The sequence below is a fragment of the Vicia villosa genome, linkage group LG6, assembly GCF_029867415.1.
Source record: "Vicia villosa cultivar HV-30 ecotype Madison, WI linkage group LG6, Vvil1.0, whole genome shotgun sequence".
NCBI lineage: Eukaryota > Viridiplantae > Streptophyta > Magnoliopsida > Fabales > Fabaceae > Vicia > Vicia villosa.
The window spans coordinates 6,082,025-6,104,361 of NC_081185.1; the positions used below are offsets into that span (position 1 = coordinate 6,082,025).

The 22,337-nt window shown below is 35.6% G+C and overlaps 1 protein-coding gene and 1 non-coding gene across 2 annotated transcripts; one reads left to right on the top strand and one right to left on the bottom strand.

The window, feature by feature from the left end:
- Window positions 1-205: 205 nt before the first annotated feature.
- Window positions 206-2,239, bottom strand: LOC131608815 (large ribosomal subunit protein eL34). The gene is made up of 4 exons (XM_058880380.1): window positions 2,083-2,239; window positions 1,891-1,970; window positions 526-635; window positions 206-440 (listed from the first exon to the last, which is right to left on the bottom strand). The coding sequence occupies exons 1-4, from the start codon at window positions 2,159-2,161 to the stop codon at window positions 347-349; spliced, it is 363 nt and encodes a 120-aa protein (XP_058736363.1). The 5' UTR covers window positions 2,162-2,239; the 3' UTR covers window positions 206-346.
- Window positions 2,240-11,844: 9,605 nt separating this feature from the next.
- On the top strand, window positions 11,845-11,918 carry TRNAI-AAU (transfer RNA isoleucine (anticodon AAU)). The gene has a single exon. It is a non-coding gene; the product is annotated as a tRNA-Ile (tRNA).
- The last annotated feature ends 10,419 nt before the right edge of the window (window positions 11,919-22,337 follow it).

Here is a 22,337-nt window from a genome sequence, read left to right on the forward strand (position 1 = left end):
ATATCAATTCATATTCAAGAAGGGAGTTTCTGTTTCATTATTCATTGTTACAAAGGCTCACCATCTAACATGCATTCATCTTCATATGAAGAGATTTTCCATTTAAAAATATGCACTGGAATAAAAGAACTCCACAACCTATAACAAATCCATTTAAAAATATGGACCGGAATAAAAGAACTCAACAACCTACAACAAAATAGAGTACAGAAAAAACATAGAACTCCATAAAATCAATATCAAATTAAGTCTCACATTCATAATTAACACCATTAAAAGTCAAAACTCATCAGCACAAATCAAAAAAGGAATTTCTAATTTGTTTTTCATCCATTAATAACATAACTTAATTCTTAGCTGCTTGCTTTTCTTTTGTCTTCTGTATCTTCAAAACTTTCTTCACAATTTTTTGCTCTTCAACAAGGAAAGCACGGATAATCCTGTACAAATATTGACAAGAACACAGGTTTACAACAATCATTCTAAATTTTGAACATAAATGTTAAATTATGTTGCAAAAATTACCTTTCCCTAACAGCTCCTCCAGATAGAACACCTCCATATGCTCGGTTAACTGTTCTGCGGTTGCGAGACAATCTAGACCTCTTATATTCAGTAGGTCTCAAATGTGGAATCTGAATATTAACATGGATCAGAACAATCATAAAAGAACATACATTGAACATCATAAGCAGTGAACTAAGGATACTAATAAAAAACATGAAATCCATATGTTCATCCATATGCTTGAACATAGAAAAAAAAACAGAAAATAGTAGGTTACGTCCATATAAACAACTATAATAGATAAAATTGGGAAAGGAAGATTCTGTAGTGTAACATAGCATTACATTCATCATATGTTCCTCAATCAGTGCTGTCAGATTGCATTATAGAATGGGAAATCTTAGGGACAGTGGGAAAATCATAGGGAAGGGCAAAATTCATATGGAAAGTGAGAAATCATAGGAAGAGAAAATCAATGATAGATAATAAAAAGTGACGAGTAAGGTACATGAAATCTTCATGTGTATACATTCAAAAATTGAGTACATTGCCGGTTATGCAAAGGGAAGATTCTATAGTGTAACATAGCATTACATTCATCATATGTTCCATAACCAGTGCTGTCAGACTTTATTATAGAATGGGAATATCTTAGGTCGTTGGGAAAATCAAAGAGACAGTGGGAAAATATTAGGGACTGAGGAAAACTCTTAGGGACAGTAGGAAATTTGTGGGAAAATCTTAGGGACGGTGCTATAGAAATTATTCTTGATGTTCTAGAAAAATAATAATAACGGTTAACAATTACTTTTGAAGTGTAATTTTTATTTAAATAAAAAACTACATATTAGTAAGAGGAACATCAAGAATATAACAGTGTCAAGAAATAAGGATTATTAACAATAGTGATAGGAGAAAATACTTACTATACTATAATCAGTATAATAAGAGAATTCACTACATTCACACCTAATTTAATGAATTTGATTATTTAATTAATCTGGTTAACCCAAAAATAACAATAGAATTACAGCAGCTCACAATCTCTTCCTAATGAGACCGATAAATAACACTAACTACAATCTAATAAATCAAAGAAATAAGTGAATGTGTTATCTAACTCCAAAAAAAAAATTCCCTCAATATCCAAAATACTTGATTTCAGAATAAGCTCAGCATCCAACTATGATTAATCACAACAAAAAACAACCCTAGAATTTTCAATCATAAATCGCATCTAATTCAGACCCATAGACTAATTCACCCAAATCATTACCTCAAACACAAATCTACATTTTTAAACAAATCACTGATCCAATATTTTCCACATATCAATTTCAATAACAAAATAAAAAAAAAAAAACAAATTATACAGATTCATACCCCTTGGATCCTCTTTCCAGTAACAGGACACTTAGGTCCACTCGCCCTCTTCTTAGTTGTCTGATAAACCAATTTTCCACCTACAAAAAAAAACCCCAATTTCAGAAATCAGTCAAAAACACACTTCAAAACACCAAAAGTTACACGAATCGTAACCGAAAATGGCAAAAATTGAGCAGAGAAAAACGTTACCAGGAGTCTTAACAACTCGATGCTGGTTGGATTTGGTGGCGTAGCTATGCCTCCTTCGGTATGTGAGTCTCTGAACCATGGTGAATTTGGTTGTGTCTGAAACCCTAGAAAATGAAGAAAATGAAAGAGGCGTGGAAATGTGTGTGTGAGAGAGTATAAATGGTGGCTAGTGTTTCTCAAAACCCTAGATTTAGATTAAGCTTCAATTGGGCTTCTTTTTCTTTCTATAACAATAAGCCCAAACCAAAAGTATGAATGTGTTTATAAAACCTATAGTCTGTGTTTATTTATAAAAATTTGAAAATATTTTTATGTTTTAGTATAGGTTATGTTTCATTTATTTTATTGAATATTCAATAATAAAGAACAATCATGTTGTAAAATTGTTATATTTAAAATCAAATTTTTATTTTTATTTATTTGGTTTTAATTATTTGGTTATGTTTCTATTTGAATTTATTTGATAGATCATCTAAGAGGGGATATAATTTTTATGTCATAGGTTGTGATGTTTATAACATCACTTTTGTTGTTTCGTACAATGCTTCTTATTTATTTTTTTTCTTTATAAGTAAAATTATATTAAATCAAGTATTAGGGGTACTCAACTTAATATAAAGGGAACCAACGAGACAATATACTTATACAATGTTCATTAAGGGAGAGTGCTTCCACTTGTATAAAGTTGTGGCATGGCTTCCTCTATTATCAAAGCCAACCAATTCTATGATACAGTCTTAATATTCATCAACAAATCATCAAGGATGCAATTGTATAGTGCTTCTTATGAACCAGGGTGTTGTATTTGGAAAAGATATTTTGATTTCAAAATAAGTCAATGCGTTAATTTGCTAATAGATAGCAAGTTAGAGAATTGATTATATAATCATTAATCTCTTATTTATAGAGTAGTTGGACTACGATGCATTTCATACGTTTGTTATTTTCTTGAAAGTGGTACATGGGGTTATTAGTGAAAAAGAATGAGTTTTTTTTTGTCATAGCTGCTTCCGATATAGGTAGTGGTACTTATCTTGTTTGAATACACTACATGTAGCTTGAAACAATGTTATCATGTCGGTGCTTGTAGATATCTTCCAAGACCCTTAGTTACATTAGTGTATAATGGATCTAAAAATCATTGAATTGTGAAATAAAAATAAAAAATATGACACTTTCAAAAGCTAATGTGAGGTATTGGTGCAGTAGTATGATAAGTGTCCGAATAATGTATAATATGTAGTCATTTATTAACTTGTTTTATAAGAAATTAAATGAAAATTTTTTGATTAATCAATGATAAGTGATAAAACACATGTATGGACATTTTAACTGTGCATTTATTAAAAATAGGTAAAAAAAGATAAAGAAATCACTAAAACAACACAAGAGACTAAGCCAAGGACTTCCCTAACAAACCAAGGCTCGCTAAAGCGTGCTTAGTGAGCAAAGGAAGGGTTTGGGGGCTAAGTGAGCGTGAACGGTGCGCTTGGCGAGCATATAAGGTAAGGCTCGTCATAGGCTATATGATATTACTTAACCTAGGAGAAAGTAGGCCCGTTAAGCGAGCTCGGGCAGTGCGCTAAAAGAGTTCTTATGTGGAGTTCTTATGGAACATCTTCTTTTCGGTAGCCCGTTCCATAAGAACTTCACAGTTAAGTGTGCTTGACTTGGAGCAATTTAGGGATGGGTGACCTTCTGGGAAGTTTCCTGGAAAGCGCGAGAGTGAGGTCAAAGCATGCTGAAAAGACCCGTGTTAGTTTATGGGGTCAGTCGATCATCCTGAAAATAGTCTGGGGTATTACAAATGGTATCAGAGTCAGACCTCACCCAGTACGATGTGATTCGAGGACGAACCATGCATAAGCTGGTGGATATGTAACACCCGAGGCCGAAGAAGGCGAGGGGTGGTTGCACCGCATGTAACACTCAAGGTCGAATATGGCAAGGAGTGGTCGCCGCATTAGAATGAGAGGATTCTGAGGCCGTGCAGGTATGGGACTTCATGGTTAAGGAAAGCTTATAAGGATTGATGGGTACTACCTATATCAACAAGATGCATCTTCTTTTCGATAGCCCCTTCCATAAGAACTTAACAGTTAAGCATGCTTGACTTGGAGCAATTTAGGGATGTGCGACCTTCTGGGAAGTTTCCTGGAAAGCGTACGAGTGAGGTCAAAGCATGCTGAAAAGAAGTTTGGGGCGTTACATCATGTCATAATATTAATAACAGATTATAATTGCATATTACTAGTCATGGATGCTACTAAGAATAGGTCAATGAAATCTAACCCCATCTGCTTGATATGGATCAGCAGATGGACCTCACACGCCATGTTACGATCCCGGAAATTGAAACTGCACTAAAAGGCATTGGAGACTATAAATCCCCGGGAATAGATGGATTTAATGCTAAGATATTTAAAAAATGCTGGCCTTTTATGCAAAGAGATATTGTGGATGCTGTCACAGAATTCTTTCGAACAGGAGTGATTGATAGGAGATTTAATAAAACTGTGGTCACGCTTATTCCGAAAGGTGACAATGCGAAGAGTATTAGAGACTATAGGCCAATTGCGGGATGTACTACATTCCTGAAGATTATCTCAAAAATCCTCACTGCTAGATTGAGGAAAGTTCTCCCGAGCGTTATCAACTTCAATCAAGCTGCTTTCGTGGCAGGACAAGATATACACAATCATATCCATCTTGCCTATGAATTATTGAAGGGTTACGAGAGGAAAACAGGGACGCCCCGATGCATGTTTCAGATAGACTTACAGAAGGCGTACGATATGGTTCATTGGGATGCCTTGGCTTGTATTATGAAGGAGATGGGTATACCGAATATTTTTACTAATTGGGTGATGAATCTTGTCAATTCTGTCTGTTATGTTTTTAAAGTCAATGGCAGGTATTCTAATAACTTGCAAGCCAGGAGAGGAATTCGTCAGGGAGATCCCATATCCCCGCTCCTATTTGTTTTGATGATTGAATACCTTAACAGATGCATGGTGAGGATGCAGCGTGATCCGGGATTTCATCATCATGCCAAATGCAAGCCTCTAGCACTTACGAATCTTGCGTTTGCCGATGATATCCTACTGTTCTGTAGGGGTGATGCACAATCTGTCCAATTTCTAATGAATACTTTCCAGAACTTCTCTGCTTCTACAGGTCTCATATTCAATCCTCGAAAGTGTAAAGTATTTTATGGAAGTGTTGATGACGAGAACCGGCGCCAGATACAAGCTTTAACAGGTTTTGATGAAGGAAAATTCCCTGTTCGGTATTTGGGAGTTCCCCTCAGCAGCAAGAAGAGAAGTGTGAATCATTATCTTCCCCTTGTTGATAAAATTACCTGCAGAATCCGTCACTGGTCCTCAAAGATGCTTAGTTACGCTGGTCGTGTCCAATTAGTCCGCAGTGTGATTGGTTCCATTACTCAGTATTGGATGCTTAACTTTCCCTTCCCTAAATCTGTTTTGAAGCAAATTGATACTATTTGCCGTACCTTTGTGTGGACAGGAAAATTGGAGGCAAGTAGGAAAAGTCCGGTGGCTTGGCAGAAAGTTTGCAGCCCGTGTAAGCAAGGAGGATTGGGCTTACTAAATATCACCGTGTGGAATCAAGTTACACTTCTTAAATGCCTCTGGAACATTTGCAACAAAAGTGATAGCCTTTGGATCCGGTGGATCCATAAGGTTTATTTGAAAGGGAAGAATGTGATGGAGGTAGAGACGGGGCAGTCCTGGACTTGGATTATGAAAAAAGTGCTGAATTGTAAATCTATGATCGCTAATATTGATTCGGAGTGGCAGCGTATGATTTTAAACCGTAAGTTCTCTATGAAAACTGTGTATAACTGTTTGATCGCAGGTAATTCTGTTTGTTGGCACTCGTTGTTGAGACGTAATATTGCTCGGCCTAGAGCTCGAATTACGTTGTGGATGTTGTGTCACGGCCAATTACCTACCAAAGAGCGGTTGTACAGATTCGGTTTGCTGGATAACAAGAGGTGCAGCCTGTGTGATCATGAAGAGGAAACCGTTGAACATCTCTTTTTCGATTGCTCTGCTACTAAGAGATTATGGACTGCAATTCTGAACAGGCTTCATATTCACCACTGTCCATTGCCTTGGAGTTTAGAGTTGCCTTGGATATTGGAGAACACTAAAGGAAAGGGTTGGAAAGCAATGTTTTTTAAACTGGCAGTTACGGAAGCTGTCCACGAAATTTGGCTATATCGTAATGATTCTATTTTCAATAGCAATACACATAGGAATAATACTGTGGAAAAGATTATTGATTGTATAGCATATAGAGGTTGGGAAAATAGAAAACTTAGATTGCATATGGCAAATCTAATGCTGTAGGATCATTTTGTTTGGCTGAATCCTAATTTGGATTGCCTTGGTTGTAATGTTTTTTGAATTAATATATCATTGATTGGTTCAAAAAAAAAAATTTCTCATTGTTGAAACACCAAATGTTTAATTTTATGTTTTAATATTTTACATTTATAATTTTTAAGCATTCAACAAACAACTAATCTTTTGATAAAGCAAACTTAAATTTAAAAAACTATTTAACAGTCTTTGATACCTAACCAGACCATATGGAGACGATAAAAATGGCACTTGTTATCTGCACTAAAGCAAAATGGCACCATAATTAGGAAATGTTGTTAGTTTTTAAAAGATATTGTGATAGTTTTTTTATCATTTTAAGTATTTCGTTGATATTTTTTAAAATATGTGCATATTTTATATAAACTCACTAACATATTAACTATGTTAGCTAGTTTTGTTATTACTTGTTTATGCGAGGTAAGGATTCGACATAACAACTGCGTGTAAGGACATGAAGAAAAAGTTTCAAACCAAGCTATAAGAGATTTAGAAGAGTCTTCTATTTCAAAGTAGGAAACCATAACTGATATGGATAATAACAACAACAATCAAAACAACAACAATGACAACAATGCAAATAATGTTGGTGGCATGTCAAGCCATAACATTTTGAGACATTTGGCAAACATAGCTAGACAACAACGGAATGGCCTTCAAACAGAAATGAAAACGGGATTGTTACGAATTCTATATGCAAACCCTTTTGTAGGATTAGACCATAAGAACCCGTATACAAGCCTTTTGAGGTTCTATGACATTTCTGGTACTCTGGGAGCTCCAAAAATTGAGAAGGAAGCAGTATTCCTAATATTGTTACCACATTCATTGATTCGAAAAACAAGGGAGTGATATCTAGACCAACCGACATTGACAATGACATATTAGAATGCGTTAGAGAAAAAGTTCTTGGACAAATTCTTTCCTTACAAAAAAATTTTGGAAGCAAAGATAACCATTATGGTGTTTCCCAAGGCTGCAAGAGTACTCAACAAAATCTACCCAAGAAAGAAACAGATCATGGTGTAGTTATAATGCCTATATCCATTGATAATATGGAAGTTTTAAATGCGCTCATTGACTTTGGTGTAAGTGTGAACATAATACCATTATCTGTGGTAAATAAAATTGGTGACCTCCAATAGAGTCAACTATAACAACACTGCAAATGGCAGACAAAACATGCATGAAACTAGTGGGAACAATCAAAGATGATCTGATCAAAATTGACAAGTTCTCATTTCTTGTAGATTTTATGGTACTAGATATCAAGGAAGACCCAAAGATACCTCTAATTCTAGGAAGACCTTTCATGAAAACTACAAGAATGTTAATGGATATGGACACAAGTCAAGTAGAGGTAAGAATTAAGAACCACGGGGTATGTTTTATGGTAATAGGATTCATGTAACAATGACAACGATCAAGCTATTTATGCTAAAGAATAACTTGTTGGGAGGAAACCTAACCCATTTTACAATTTTTCTAGTTAGTATTTTAAATTTTATGAAAAATCAGAGTTATGGAAGCAAGATGTAAAAACAAAATAAAGGTCATCTCGGTAAGCGCACCTTGGCACATGTCAGTGTTTACTTAACGCGTCGGGTGTGGTAACATCTGGAGATCTATATGTTTGTAGGTAAAATCTAGAAGTGATTCAAGATGATGAAGCTTGGGGATAGCAAGATAAAAGTCAATTATTAGTTGCTTAGGTTTGACGATGACATGGTTGTATTGATGACAACACTTGAAGTCAAGAAACTTCTAAATTTATTTTAAGCGACAAAAATGAACAAGATGGTTGATCAAGATATCCTCCCGAATCATGTTTGCTTTAAAGTTAATAATGTAGTCCAGCAACTCTCAAGTGAAGACTTAAGGTTTATGATCACTGTTGGTTTAAACTTTCAACATCTCACATGATGGTAACTAACATGGAAATATATTAAGCCTCATCAAGAAGACATAAGGTTCTTATGTGATTTTAAAATCAAAGATAATAATGCCAAGACTTGAATCTTTAGAGTGTGAAAGAGAATGTAAATCCTACATCATTTATAAGCCTTTCATTTACCATGAGACAATATGAGATAGTATAAATATTCATGTTAAGCCTTAAGTTTTTATAAGTTAGAAACATTGAGGATGCAATTGACATTCTAGTGGAACTTTAGGGCATTAGTATCATTTCCATAAGGAGATATAAAGGTCTAAAATATGAGAATTCCTCTTATTTCCCACCTTGTCCATATTAGATTTTGAGAGAGGATTGAGAGAGAGGAACTTATGGGAGAGAGAGAGAGAGAGAGAGAGAGAGGGGAAGAAGGATAGAAATTTCAAGATGGGGAATCAACTTGCATGTAGAGGAAATGAATCATTATTGCATGTAGTGTTAAAGAAGAAGTCATCTAGTTTAAGATAGAGAATCAATGATCATCTTCAATCTCCATCTTGATCAAACTCAAAACTTTACCTTAATGTGAGGCTCTTTAGGCTTTAATCTTTGGGTAGAAAAACCTAGGATGGTATGCATGTTGAGTGTGGGTAGAATTAGGCATGATTTATTTTGACTACATGATACCATTTGATTGTTGATTTTAATAACATGTTTTCTATGATGGACCTGTGATATAATGGTTGTGATTATGTTCAATTGACACTATATGGTTACTTGATGAATATGTGTTATCTTTTAATGCTTGTGTACTAATTGGTTAGAAATTTTGGATTTTATAGACCCTAATTCGAGTCAGAACTGCCATGATTTGAGTCATGAAGGGCTTGATTTGAATCATGCAAACTCTGAGTCGAATCATAATTGTTGTGTTCTTACATATGATTGAATCATTTTAATAGGCAAAATTTGAAGCAAGATGTCATGACATTGTGAGAGGCATCATGTATATATGAGCTCAAACCAGGAAGCAACATGTTGAGCAAAATGTTCTAAAGTTTGTGATACATTTTATCTCGTCTAGAAGCCAATACACACTAAGTGAATCTCGCGCCTTATGAATATTTTTTTCTATTATTGTTCAACTTGTTTAATTGTTTTATGCGCTTTTTGAAATATGGAATTTTTTTCCAAAAGATTGCTCACTGAGAATTAAAGAGAATAAATATGATACGTGAAGATTTATCAAATCAAATATTTCAAGTCATCTTAATGAAGAATTATGTCTTACGCTTATGGATTTGCTTTAGTCGCACAAAAAGATATAAACCCTTATGGGCCTTGCAATTGGACTCTATGGATATTTAAGGAGAAGTTTTCCATTGTAAGACTGCGAGCTCGAGAAATAAACAAGGCGTGTTTAGTTGTGTTGAGTCTTTTGTTTTGTTCTAGTTTTGTGTTGTTAAACTCGATTTGCTAGTCATTTTCCTTTATTGAGAAACAAAGCTATTTCGAGTTGTAATTCATTCCATCATTCATAATATATTGTAACTGTCAAAATACTTAGGAGAGTGTTTGAGAGAAAGTGAGATGGGTCTCATATTAAAGGGAGTCAGGAATAGGAATTCACATGTAGCACTAGGAAAAGAGGCTTTGAACTATAAGGGTTCATCTAAGACCAATTTGTACATTTGACTATTCAAAGTGAATTTTTGATCTTGGGCTAATGCCCTCCAAACGTAGGTGACTTGCACTGAACTAGATTAATAATTCATTGTGTCCTTTTATTTATAGTTGTAATTTATTTATTACTGTATTAATCTTGTCGTACACATTGTTACGACATTGTGGTTGACATCATTCCGCTTGAAAAAAAGAATTTCATTTGGCATCAGAGTAAGCACCCTCTTCCAGTTGGGTGAGCTCTAGGGGATCTATACATTCTATTCAAGATAGATAATGATAAATAAGGAGGATATGTAAATTGGCTACCTATTCTAGATGGCACAAACTATGATTATTAGAAAGCTCGCATAGTTTCTTTCCTTAAATCAATGGATAGCAAAACATGGAAAGGAGACATTAAAGGATAGACACCCCCTAATGGTAACAACACAAGATGGCACACAATCCTTGAATCTAGAAGAAGATTGGTCTAGATAAGAAGATGAAGAAGCTCATGGCAATTCTCGAGCTCACAACGCCATATTTAATGGAGTGGGCAAACCATCTTTAGACCCATCAATACATATTAAGTTACCAAAGAAGCTCGGGAGACGCTCTAGACTATTCATGAAGGCAACTCAAAAGTCTGCTTGGCCAGACTTCAACTTTTCACTACCAAGTTTATGAACCTGAAGATGAGAGAAGACAAAATTGTTTTTGACTTTAATGATCGACTCTGTAACATAACCAACAACTCTTTTGCTCTTAGTGAAAAATGTCTGAAGAAAAACTGGCCAGAAAAATTTTCAGATCTCTTCAGAAGAGGTTTATATGAAAGTTATAGCAATAGAAGAAGCTCAGTACATTATCATTATCAAAGTGGATGAACTCATAGGTTCACGAATAACCTATGAAATAGCCATCAATGAGAAATCAAATAAAAGAAACAAAGGTGTTGCCTTCAAAGTTCACGTTGAAAATGATGAGGAATAGGTAGAAAAGGATACTATTGATAACCTTTCTAACTCTATTGCATTACTTGCAAAAAGATTTGGCAAGATTATGAGAAGACTTGACAAAAGATCAAAGAATAATGTTAAGAAAAATGTCAAAGACAAACTACCAGACAACTCCAAAAGTTTCACCCCTAGCACAAAGGCAAGGAAGGATACAAACCAAACAAAGGAAAAATAATCCCACATAATTTCTTGATTTTTTCAATCCTCAATTCTCTAAAGCAAGGTGATAAAGTTAAATTTACCCATATTAGACACCATCCAAATCAACAACATGTGAGGGGTCATGAACATACTTACAAAATTGAGACACTTGAAAGAAAATATGAAGATGTGAAAGTGAATGATGTAACACTACTTTTTAGTCTATATTATCAACATATTTCATAATTTGGAAAAGACCGATAAAACATGAAGTAAGTTTTCACGTTTTCAACACCCAACTAACCTTCGTCACTAGAGTGGTCCAAAAAATATATGATTCTTTTGAAATTTCAAATATTTAATTTTATTATTATGGTAGATTTTATATCCACTTAGAAATGCTCTCATCTTTTTCTGAATCACCTTTACCTTCTATGCAGTACGCTGGACCACATTTAATCATAACATAAGACTGTAATAATGAAAATCTTAACATGAACACTATTGTGAAAGAAGACAATGATTGTAATTGGTTAGTGTCTTAAAGACATTAATGTTTTTTAAAAGTAATTATTAGTTTTTCCTTTTACGCTTGACGCTTTAATTAATATTTTTTTTATAAAAAGTAACAAGTGGCCCATTAGCTCAGTTGGTTAGAGCGTCGTGCTAATAACGCGAAGGTCTCAGGTTTGAGACCTGCATGGGCCATTAAATTTTATTTTTTTGATATTTTTTAGTAGTTGACATAAGAATAAAAAATAGAATAAAATATTGAATTGGATAGTGAGGTAATTGTTGTTATAACTCAAAAATAATATTACTATGAGCTTGTTGAATAAATTTTGTTCTTTCAATTGAATCTTAAAATTGCAGTGTTTTATACAAACTCCTGTCCCACATCGGCTGATAATGAAAAAGAGCTTGAAATATTTGATTATAGAAACAAATTTTTGAGACCAAATTAAAAAAAAAAAAAAACAAACTTGTATGTTGGAGGAACGACAGTAGTAGTCTGCATAACATACGTTGCTAAGTGCTTTTATTTCAATATGTGTTTGAAAATCAGTTTAACACTTAGAGCCTATTAAATCCACCAAGTTTTCTAGCCAATTTTATGTCTTTAATTCCAATTTTCTAAAGGGTCGGTTAATAGAGGCAAATGGATTGGATCTCTGTCCGGTTCATGATTAAACTGGTTGAACCGGCCGATTTGGTCTGACTTTAATTATATTAATTGTAAGTATACATACATTGTAAGTAAATATAAATATATCAATTGTAAAATATCATATCATTTTAAGTTTCAAATAACATTTAAAAAGTTTCATAATGATATATTTTTAAAAAGTAATATACGTACATTTTTGTATAATAATATAATTAAATATATAAATGTAGATTGTATGGGTATGAGCCGAGATGAAAATTAAGGTACTCGCAATTAGAGCTGTTAAAATGGGCTAGCTCATATGGGTCGGCCCGCTGGGCCCGAAAAATCATAGGGCTTGGGCCTTAAAATTAGAGCCCATATTTTTCAGGGCCTTTTTAGCCCAGTCCTGAAAAGCCCGTTACCCATTAGGGCTAGCCCATATGAGCTGTGGGTAGCTCATCAGGCCCGTATAATTATAAATTTTTAAAATATATATTAATATTTATATTATCTTACTCCAAAATAGCATATTGATTTTTCTTACTTCACTAAATTTTATCTCTATTTTATTCGATCTTTCTCTTTTAAATATTATACATTAATATAATCAACATTTTTTTATCGTATTATATTAGTTTTTCTTTTATAATAAATATTCAAGTATTATTTTATACAATTTAGACATATATTGTATTTAGAAACACATTATAGTATTTATAAGAGATAATATAGTACTTAAAAATGTATTATGTTTAAAATAACATGATTTTTAATTTTATTTATAATGAATATCATGGATTTTTTATTTTAATTTTTTTAAATAAAAAGTCCATTTAGGGTCGGGTAGCCTGAAGTCCATCTAGGGCCGGGCTCGGGTAGTAAATCTCGAGCCCATATTATACAGGGCCTTTTTGGCCCAGCCCTGAAAAGCCCAGGGCCCGCTAGGGCCGGCCCGTTTAGGGCCGGGTGATAAGTGCCAAAATGTCGATATTTTGAGTATATATTTGTGCCACTTATCGATTCTATTCTTATGATTTTTGTAATAAAATCATAACTTTTGTGTAAATATGTGCATACTTGTGTTTTTTATTCATTTTTATACCAATTAATAGTTTTCCATTCATTTTATAGGTATTCATGCATCTTTGGAGCATTGAGTAATAAAGACCAAAGGCTAAGCTTCAAGAATGCAAATTCTACCAATTCATCAAAGAATAAGGCTCAAAATAAGGATGATCAAAATCATCATTTTGGTTTCCATTCATTCATTATTGGATAGAGCATTGAATAAGCTTTCCAACGCTTCGAACCGGGCGCAATTCGGAGTTACGGTTCTCAACTTATGGCGAAAACAAGATTTCACTTTTGCTGTCAATCCGCTGAGCGGAGGGGGTCCGCTGAGCGGAGCTCCAGCGGAGCAAATCAGTATCTGGACGCAATTTTTGAGTCCGCTGAGCGGAGGGGATCCGCTAAGCGGACCTGCTAAGACAGCAGCTCGTTAAAAGGGGCAAAAATCACATTTTTAGGTTATGGTTTGGGTATTTTTGAGTCCCAACATCATCAACTTCATTCTTAGAGTAGAATTGGCTTAGAAAACAACTTCGGAGGTTGCATAAGGATTAATGGGGGTGGATTGAGCGTCGAACGGAGCTGACAAACTGGGAGATTTTCGGTTCATTTCTCTTCTTCTTTGTGTATTTCTCTTTGGTTGGGTTTTGTTTGTATATTTACTTGAATCTTATGTATATTTACCGATTATAATGTTATATTTAACTTGCTTTACAAATCTGTGTTGATGTTATCCTGGATTTTTGCTCTATGCTGGGGATTTGGGGTGCTTTAGAGATAAACTTCTTGAATCCTTATCTAGGATGATTATTTGTTAGTTTATGAACTCTAGAGATGGATTTAGAGATAGCATTCACTGTGGGTATCTGTACTTAATGCTTTCGTGTTTGAGCGGCGCGCGAGAGATCGCCGACGCGAGAATACGAATGTTCTCGCGACTTCGCGTTAGAGATAACCTTAGTTGTGAGATGATCTCGTTTGTGCTCCAGAGATGGACGCTTATGTGAGAGATACGTGATAACATAGATGAGTATCGTAGGTTGAGTATAACGGGTTGGTAAGTGTATGTTTGTGAAGAGTGAATATATTTACATTCCTGATAAGTTATTTCTCTTCTAAGAATGTGTTTATTCTTTTCTTGTCTATATCTTTGTTTACTTTTTGCTCATTCAAACCCAAGCTCGAAACCATAGAAACTATTGAATGGCATCTCTCCATCTCTGTAGACGATAAATCCCGGATCAATATTTCTAAATCTTTTTTGTTGCCTGCCCTATACTGCATTCAACACCGGGTAGCCCATATTTACATCTCTACTTGCAATCATGCTCATTTATTTTACTAAGTAATTACTTACAGCTTAAGCTCGTACCCATTTTGCGAGTTGGCTTAATTGCAACTTTGGCCTCCTGTTATCTTGAATTTCAACTTTGGTTCCTCCATTTTAAAAACTAGTTATTTTAGTCCTTTTATTTTTTTTAAAGGATTTTAATCCCTTACAAATCTGAGAGCATTTTTTTAATGACATGACACTCATTTAGCTTACATGTTATTGCCAAGTCAGCATAAAATTATTCCAATTCTTTTATGTTATTTTATATTTAGGATAGTCATATTTTAAATGTATTCTAATATATCAATATATAATATAATTATAAAAATGGTAACCCTAACCCATCGATCCCCTCTATTTCATCATCATTTATGGTGTGCTTTTCTTTTGTAGAACCTGCACCTCTTTCATCATGAATTTTCTTGCGCCCACTCTTCATCAATCATCTTATTCTTAATTTTTCTTCTTTTTTCACCATTTTTCATTCATGATTGAATCAAGTTTCTCATTTGCCTCAACAAACCAATATGGTCTAAGAAGAAGAAGAAGGAATAAACGTTGGTGTGAGCTTGAGTCACCATTGACGCCGTCATGGACTTACGAGAATCTCGGAAGAAGGTTCTATGGTTGTTGTAATTTTAAGGTATGATGAGGAAAAAGTATGTAACTATTATGAATTGTTTGATGAAGACATGGGCAACCATGAAAAGAATGTGATTAGATCTTTGAAAAACAAGAATGATGAGCTTATGGATTTACACTACGCCAAATTTGGTTTTTAGCAGCACCCCTACGAAAGCGCTTTTAGGAAAAGCGCTGGCATAGGCTTCGCTAAAGACAAAATTAAAAAACACGCTAAAAAAGCGCTCTAATAGTGGGGGGGTATGAAAGCGCTTTTAAGAAGCGCTCTGGTAGGGGGGGTTATGAGAGCGCTTTTCAAAAGCGCTCTGGTAGGGGGGGGGGGGTACGAAAGCGCTTTACAAAAGCGCTCTGGTAGGTGGGGGGAACGTGGGGGGAACGAAAGCGCTTTTCAAAAGCGCTCTGGTAGGGGTGTTTAATGAGAGCGCTTTTTGTCAAAAGCGCTGGTATAGCCCAGGCTATGAGAGCGCTTTCCAGAAGCGCTTTAGTAGCCTTATTACTAAAATTAAAACCAAAAACACGCTTCTACTGTTTCTCACTTTCTCTCTTTCTTTTTCTCTCTGCACGCGAACCAGAAACCCCACCCCTCACCGTCGTCGGTCCTCCGTCCACCACCATCGCGCGAACTTCTTCTCCTCCGTCCACCACCATCGTTTCGTCTCCGTCTCTTCTCCTCTGGTAGCAACTTTCTTTGCGCCACCCAGGTATCACACTTCTCCGTCTCTTCTCCTCTGGTAGCTCTTGATTTTAGGGTTTGTGTGACCAATTAGCCATGTCTAACATTATATGCATTGTTAGTTGCAACTGTGGCTTGAATCTTGGAAGATAAATTTTGTGTCGCTGTATTTAGACTCATTGCTGAATTAAGTTTACATATGTTTATGAATTAAGTCGATTTAAAAATTGTGGCTTGAATCTTGGAAGATAAGTTTAGCAGATAATACATTTCAGTCGATTCAAAAATTTATGAATTAAGTCCTAATTGCAGAATTGGCATTGCATATGTTAGTATTTACTCTTTAGCCATGAAGAACTTGTCATCCAACACATGATTGGAAGATAGTTATAACAACACAATTGATTTTCTTAAAAGCAAATATTATCCAAATTTTTTTAAAATTATTTGCCGATAGGTGCTAAAGACGTAGCTCGCATGTTCAGTGACTGAAACTGGTTCAGAGCATTCATTTCCTGGTGAATCTGAGTTACAACTAATGTTTGCTGCATTGCTAGCAAGCTGGATATGCTTTTAGGTGATAGGGTTCTGTTGAACTGTGAAATGGTGGCTGTTGGATTGTTTGGGGTCTGCTTGTATGGTTTTCACAAAATATAAATTTAACCTCTTCTTATCTTTTGAGTTCTGTTCCATAGAGAGGCTCTTATTCTTAATTTGTGGTCTCCATTTATGTCCTTAGCCTCTTCTTATCTTAGTACAATTGAAATTGTGAGTCTCTTGTTATCTTAGTAGAATTGAAATTGTGAGTAAAGTTTCTTGACTGTTGTATAAGATAGTGGAGGAGGTGCAATATTTCTCTACCAATGATGATATATGTAGTGGATTTTGAGGCATGTCGGTATATACATACGTGTAAAGGTATATAACTAGCTAGTGGCATAACCGATGCCCATCATATATTTGGGCATAAAACTGAATATAAATTAAATGATATAAAAATGAATATATAATAGTATCAGTATGAACATAATTAAAAATGAAACATCTCATGAAACAGAGACCAGCACTAAAATCATACCATTCCCTCCATATGCCATAAAGTTTTATAGCTTCGTGTTAGTAGTGGTGTATTTAATTAACTGCATCGTGTGTCTTGTGTTAGTAGTGTTAGTAGTGGTGTATTTAATTAACTGCATCATGAGCTATTCACCCATTCTTATTATAATCATACATTGAATTGAATTTCTTGTATAGGTCTGACTGGATTGATAACTTTGGATCTCTTTGGAGCTCGTATCATTGACTCTGGTACTACATATTTAGGAGTATGTACACACATCAAACTATTGTTGATTTCCTTTGTTCAATCGATTTTGTCTTGGTGGTTACTAACTTTGTGAATTTGCTATAGGGGTAACTTGTGTATAGTGAAAGTTTGATCGTTTCCCAGCCTAGTTCGACGTTTGGCGTTTTCTTGAGTTCGGTAACATCCGAGGTAAATTTCTTTCTCAAATTACTGGTATTATGATGAATTTGTCTGAAATTGTGTGATTATATATGTTACGTTTTATTGCTTCGGATTCATTCCGTTTATACTTTGCGTTTTGACAGAAACACATTAGTTTTATGTGTTTAGAGAGTTAATATAGGAGGTACTTACTAACTTTGTGAATTGAATTCGCCATAGGGGTTACTTGTGAAGAGTGGAAGTTTGACCGTTGTTGTTTAGCTTAATTAAGACATGGATAAGACATGGATGAATTCAAACCGATTGTCGAAAGAGTACGAGAAAGGGGTATGGGAATTTGTTGAGTTTGCGGTTGCGAACTCCAAAGACCCGCTTCGAATGCCGTGTCCTTGCTTGGGTTGCTGTTATGCCGGGGGTAAGGTTGACGGGAATCAGTTGGGATCTCATTTACTACGGTTTGGAATTGATAGAAGTTATACATGTTGGACAATGCATGGTGAGAAAAGTACCGGGAATGCTGGGTCGAGGTGTAATAGGAAGTATGCTTCAAACGACGATTGCACAGACACATACGATTGTGATCGAGTCGAAGAGATTGCAGAAGCGCTGGAAGAAGATCTAGCGGATTGTCCCAAAATGTTTGAGAGGTTGGTAAGCGATGCAGAGAAACCGTTGTATGATGGTTGTTCAAAATTCACAAGATTGTCTGCGGTGTTAAAGTTGTACAACTTAAAGGCGGACAATGGATGGTCGGATAAAAGTTTCACAGAGTTATTAGCCCTTATGAAAGATATGCTACCAGAGGATAATGTTCTTCCCAATCGAACGTATGAAGCCAAAAAGATGTTGTCTTCTATTGGAATGAGCTATGATAAGATACACGCATGTCCAAACGATTGCGTTTTGTTTCGAAACGAGTATGCAGCGTTGAATGAGTGTCCTAAATGTGGTGCCCCTCGATATAAGAAAAAGTTGTCTCCTGCTAAAGTCTTATGGTATTTTCCTATAATTCCGAGATTTAGACGCATGTATCGTAGTGAGACCGATTCAAGACACTTGACTTGGCATGCAGATGAAAGAATTATTGATGGAAAGTTGCGACATCCGGCAGACTCACCACAATGGAGTAAAGTTGATACTGAATATCCTGAATTTGGAAAAGAAGCAAGAAACCTTCGGTTGTCATTGTCTACTGATGGAATGAACCCGCATGGTATTCAAAGTATCTCGCATAGCACATGGCCTGTGATTCTTATGATTTATAACTTACCTCCGTGGCTATGTATGAAGCGTAAGTACATGATGTTATCTATGCTAATTTCTGGGCCTAAACAACCAGGGAATGACATAGACGTATACTTGGCACCCTTAATCGAAGATTTAAAGTTTTTGTGGGAGAGAGGTGTGGAGGTTTACGATGGGTATAGGAAAGAAAGTTTCAACTTGAGGGCGATGTTGTTTGGAACAATTAATGATTTTCCAGCATACGGAAATCTATCCGGGTACAGCAACAAGGGTCAAAAGGCGTGTCCTGTTTGTGAAGATGAAACCGATACGACACGATTGGCGCTTTGTCAGAAGAATGTCTTTCTCGGCCATCGTAGATTCTTAAATTCTAATCATCACTACCGTGGGTGGAGAAAAGCATTCAATGGAGAGGCCGAACATCGTACAGCCCCGCCTTTTTTGTCAGGTGATCAAATTTTTGAAAAGGTGAAAGATGTGAGCACTCAGTTTGGCAAGCCTTTTGCACATTCAATTGTCAAGGGTGGGTGGAAGAAGAAGTCAATTTTCTTTGAACTTCCATATTGGAAGTCGTTGTACGTAAGACATTTCCTGGATGTTATGCATATTGAAAAAAATGTATTTGACAGCGTTATAGGTACGCTACTCAATATACAAGGAAAGTCTAAGGATGGCGTTAACATAAGGAATGACATGGTAAACATGGGGATGAGAACTGAATTGGCGCCCGTGACGAAAGGAAGACGAACATATCTGCCACCTGCTGTTTACACTCTATCTAGAAAGGAGAAGAAAACATTGTGTAAGTTCCTCAGTGAAGTAAAAGTTCCAGAAGGCTACTCTTCAGATATTAGAAGACTTGTGTCCATGAAAGACCTCAAGTTAAAGAGTTTGAAGACGCATGATTGCCATGTTATAATGGAACATTTTTTACCAATAGGTATACGTTCTATTCTGCCAGAAAAAGTAAGAAGCGCAATAACTAAGCTGTGTTTCTTCTTCAGGTCTATTTGCAGTAAGGTGGTCGATCCCGCGATCTTACCAACATTGCAAAATGAGATAGTTGTTACTTTATGTGATCTTGAAATGTATTTTCCTCCCTCGTTTTTTGACATAATGGTTCATCTAGTCGTTCATCTTGTGAAAGAGACACAACTGTGCGGACCAGCTTATATGAGATGGATGTACCCTGCTGAACGTTATATGAAAATATTAAAAGGGTACGTGAAAAACAGAAGTCGACCGGAGGGTTGTATTGCCGAGCGATACGTTGCTGAAGAAGCGGTTGAGTTTTGTACTGAATATCTGTCAAATGTTCAATCAATTGGACTCCCCAAATCTCATATTGTCGAAAAAAAAGAAGGAAAAAGGCTAATTGGAAATAAAGTTGTGACAGTATCAATGGTCGAACGGGATCAAGTGCACTTGTATGTTCTGCACAATGAGATTGAGGTTGAGCCGTTTGTTGAAATGCACAAAGTTGTTCTCCGAGATTTAAATCCAAATAGAAATGAGAACTGGATAGTACGAGAGCACAATCGAAGTTTCATACCGTGGTTTAGAGATCATATTTATTCAAAGTATCGTTCAGATCCTGCTTCAGTAACAGAAAGGTTGAGATGTTTAGCCTATGGTCCATCTGTAATTGTACTTTCTTATAGCGCATACGCAATTAATGGATACACATTTTATACCAAAGAACAGGATGATAAAAGTACTATGCAAAATAGTGGTGTAACCTTGGTAGCTGAAGCTATGCACATATCAAGTGCGAATGACTTAAATCCGAAATTTGCAAATTTGTCATATTTTGGGGTTATCGAGCGCATTTTGGTGTTTGATTACGCGAAGTTTCAGATTCCTGTATTTGGTTGCAAGTGGGTTGAAAATAATAGTGGCGTACGAATGGATAAGTCAGGATTTTTGCAAGTGGATCTCAATAGGGTAGGGTACAAAGATGAGCCTTTCATTCTAGCCTCTCAAGCTAAACAAGTGTTCTATGTCAATGATCCGACAAGTACGAAATGGTCTATAGTGCTTTTATCTAACAAAATAGTTGATGAAAAAATTGAAGATCAAGGTGATATTGGTGTTGGCATTGAATCTTGTACAAGAAACGATCAAAATGAGAATGAATCTTGTATTAGAAATGATCATAATGAGGGTATTTGGATCAATCCAACCGTCCGCATTGTTAAGAGACGCGTAGTACACAAACCTACCAAGAAAAGAAAGAGACGTTAGTGATAAAGGTAATAGTATACATAGTCCGACTAATTTGTTTTATTCAATTTGGTGCATATTCTCGTTTTGTACATAACTTTTGAACCATGTATCCGCTTGTTGACTTCTTTACATGTAACTATACTATTTTGACGATTCCGGAGCTGCTCATGCACTTATCTTTACATTTCGGGACTATTTTTTTATCGGTTTTGCTTCTGCCCGTAATCAAAAGTCGGGCTTAGGGTCTGAATTTCGGAAAACCGACTTTGTTTTTGAGTCCGTGGCGACGTTTTACCATAGCCATGTAAATTTCGTTCAATTCCGATAACTTTCTTTTTTACGCTTATTTTGATTTGTACCGATTTCGTTTCCGATTTACTTGTACATGCATGGTTTGACTTCCATTTGACTTGTATAGATTGTTAGCTTATTAATAGTGTACTAATGTGCTTTAGTTTGTTTGATACAGGTTCAATGGCTTCAGATAGAGATGCTCCACCTGAAAACCCACCTGAAAACTTACAAGAAAACTCACAAGAAAGAGTTGCTTCGGATACAAATGCTCCACCTGATACTGAAGCAAAAGAGGTTGCACGAGGCATCACTATTATGAGGAGTATCATACGACATAGAGACCAAGGATTAGTGTACCGATTGGAATGGAATTCTGATAAACAACCAATTGGTCCTAATTCTGCAAAGTTGACAAGTTATATTGGTACACTTGTCCGTATGCATATTCCGGTCTCCATAGCTACCTGGAAATCGAAAACGAAAAATTTAGAATTGGAGGAGAAAAAACAAGCGATTTGGGAAGAGCTTCAGGTATATATCATATATGGTTAATTGTTGTTATTATCTTGACGATAAATTGTTTAAATTATTTATACTAACACACTATGCGTACGTTTTTTTGCAGAGGACTTTTGAGATACCAGATGAACGTAAAAGCTACATACTTAGTTTGGCCGGCAAGAGATATAGAGGGTGGAAAAGTTTTTTGACAAACACCTATCTTAAGGATAAAGATGGAAAATTTCTTGAAAATGCACCGGGACGGCCAACAAAGTATGCGACCTTCATTGATGAAGCAGATTGGGCTGAGTTTGTAAAGCAAAGAGATGAAGCTTTTCAGAAAAAGAGTGCCACGAATAGGGAGAGAGCATCCAAACCCGCGTATCCATACAAAAAAGGGCGTTTGGGATATGCACGCTTAGAGGATAAAATTGTAAGTAAATAGAAATTCGATTTAATTAATTGTCTACATGTGCATGTTTTAATTGACGATTTTATCGTTTGTGTCAATGCATAGTTGGAGGAGA

Coding starts and splice junctions, on each gene's coding strand:
- LOC131608815 (XM_058880380.1), bottom strand. CDS start 2,161: ATGGTTCAGAGACTCACATACCGAAGGAGGCATAGCTACGCCACCAAA. Junction 636..1,890: donor CTGGAAAGAGGATCCAAGGG/GTATGAATCTGT, acceptor GTTAATATTCAG/ATTCCACATTTGAGACCTAC. Junction 441..525: donor GGAGGAGCTGTTAGGGAAAG/GTAATTTTTGCA, acceptor ATATTTGTACAG/GATTATCCGTGCTTTCCTTG.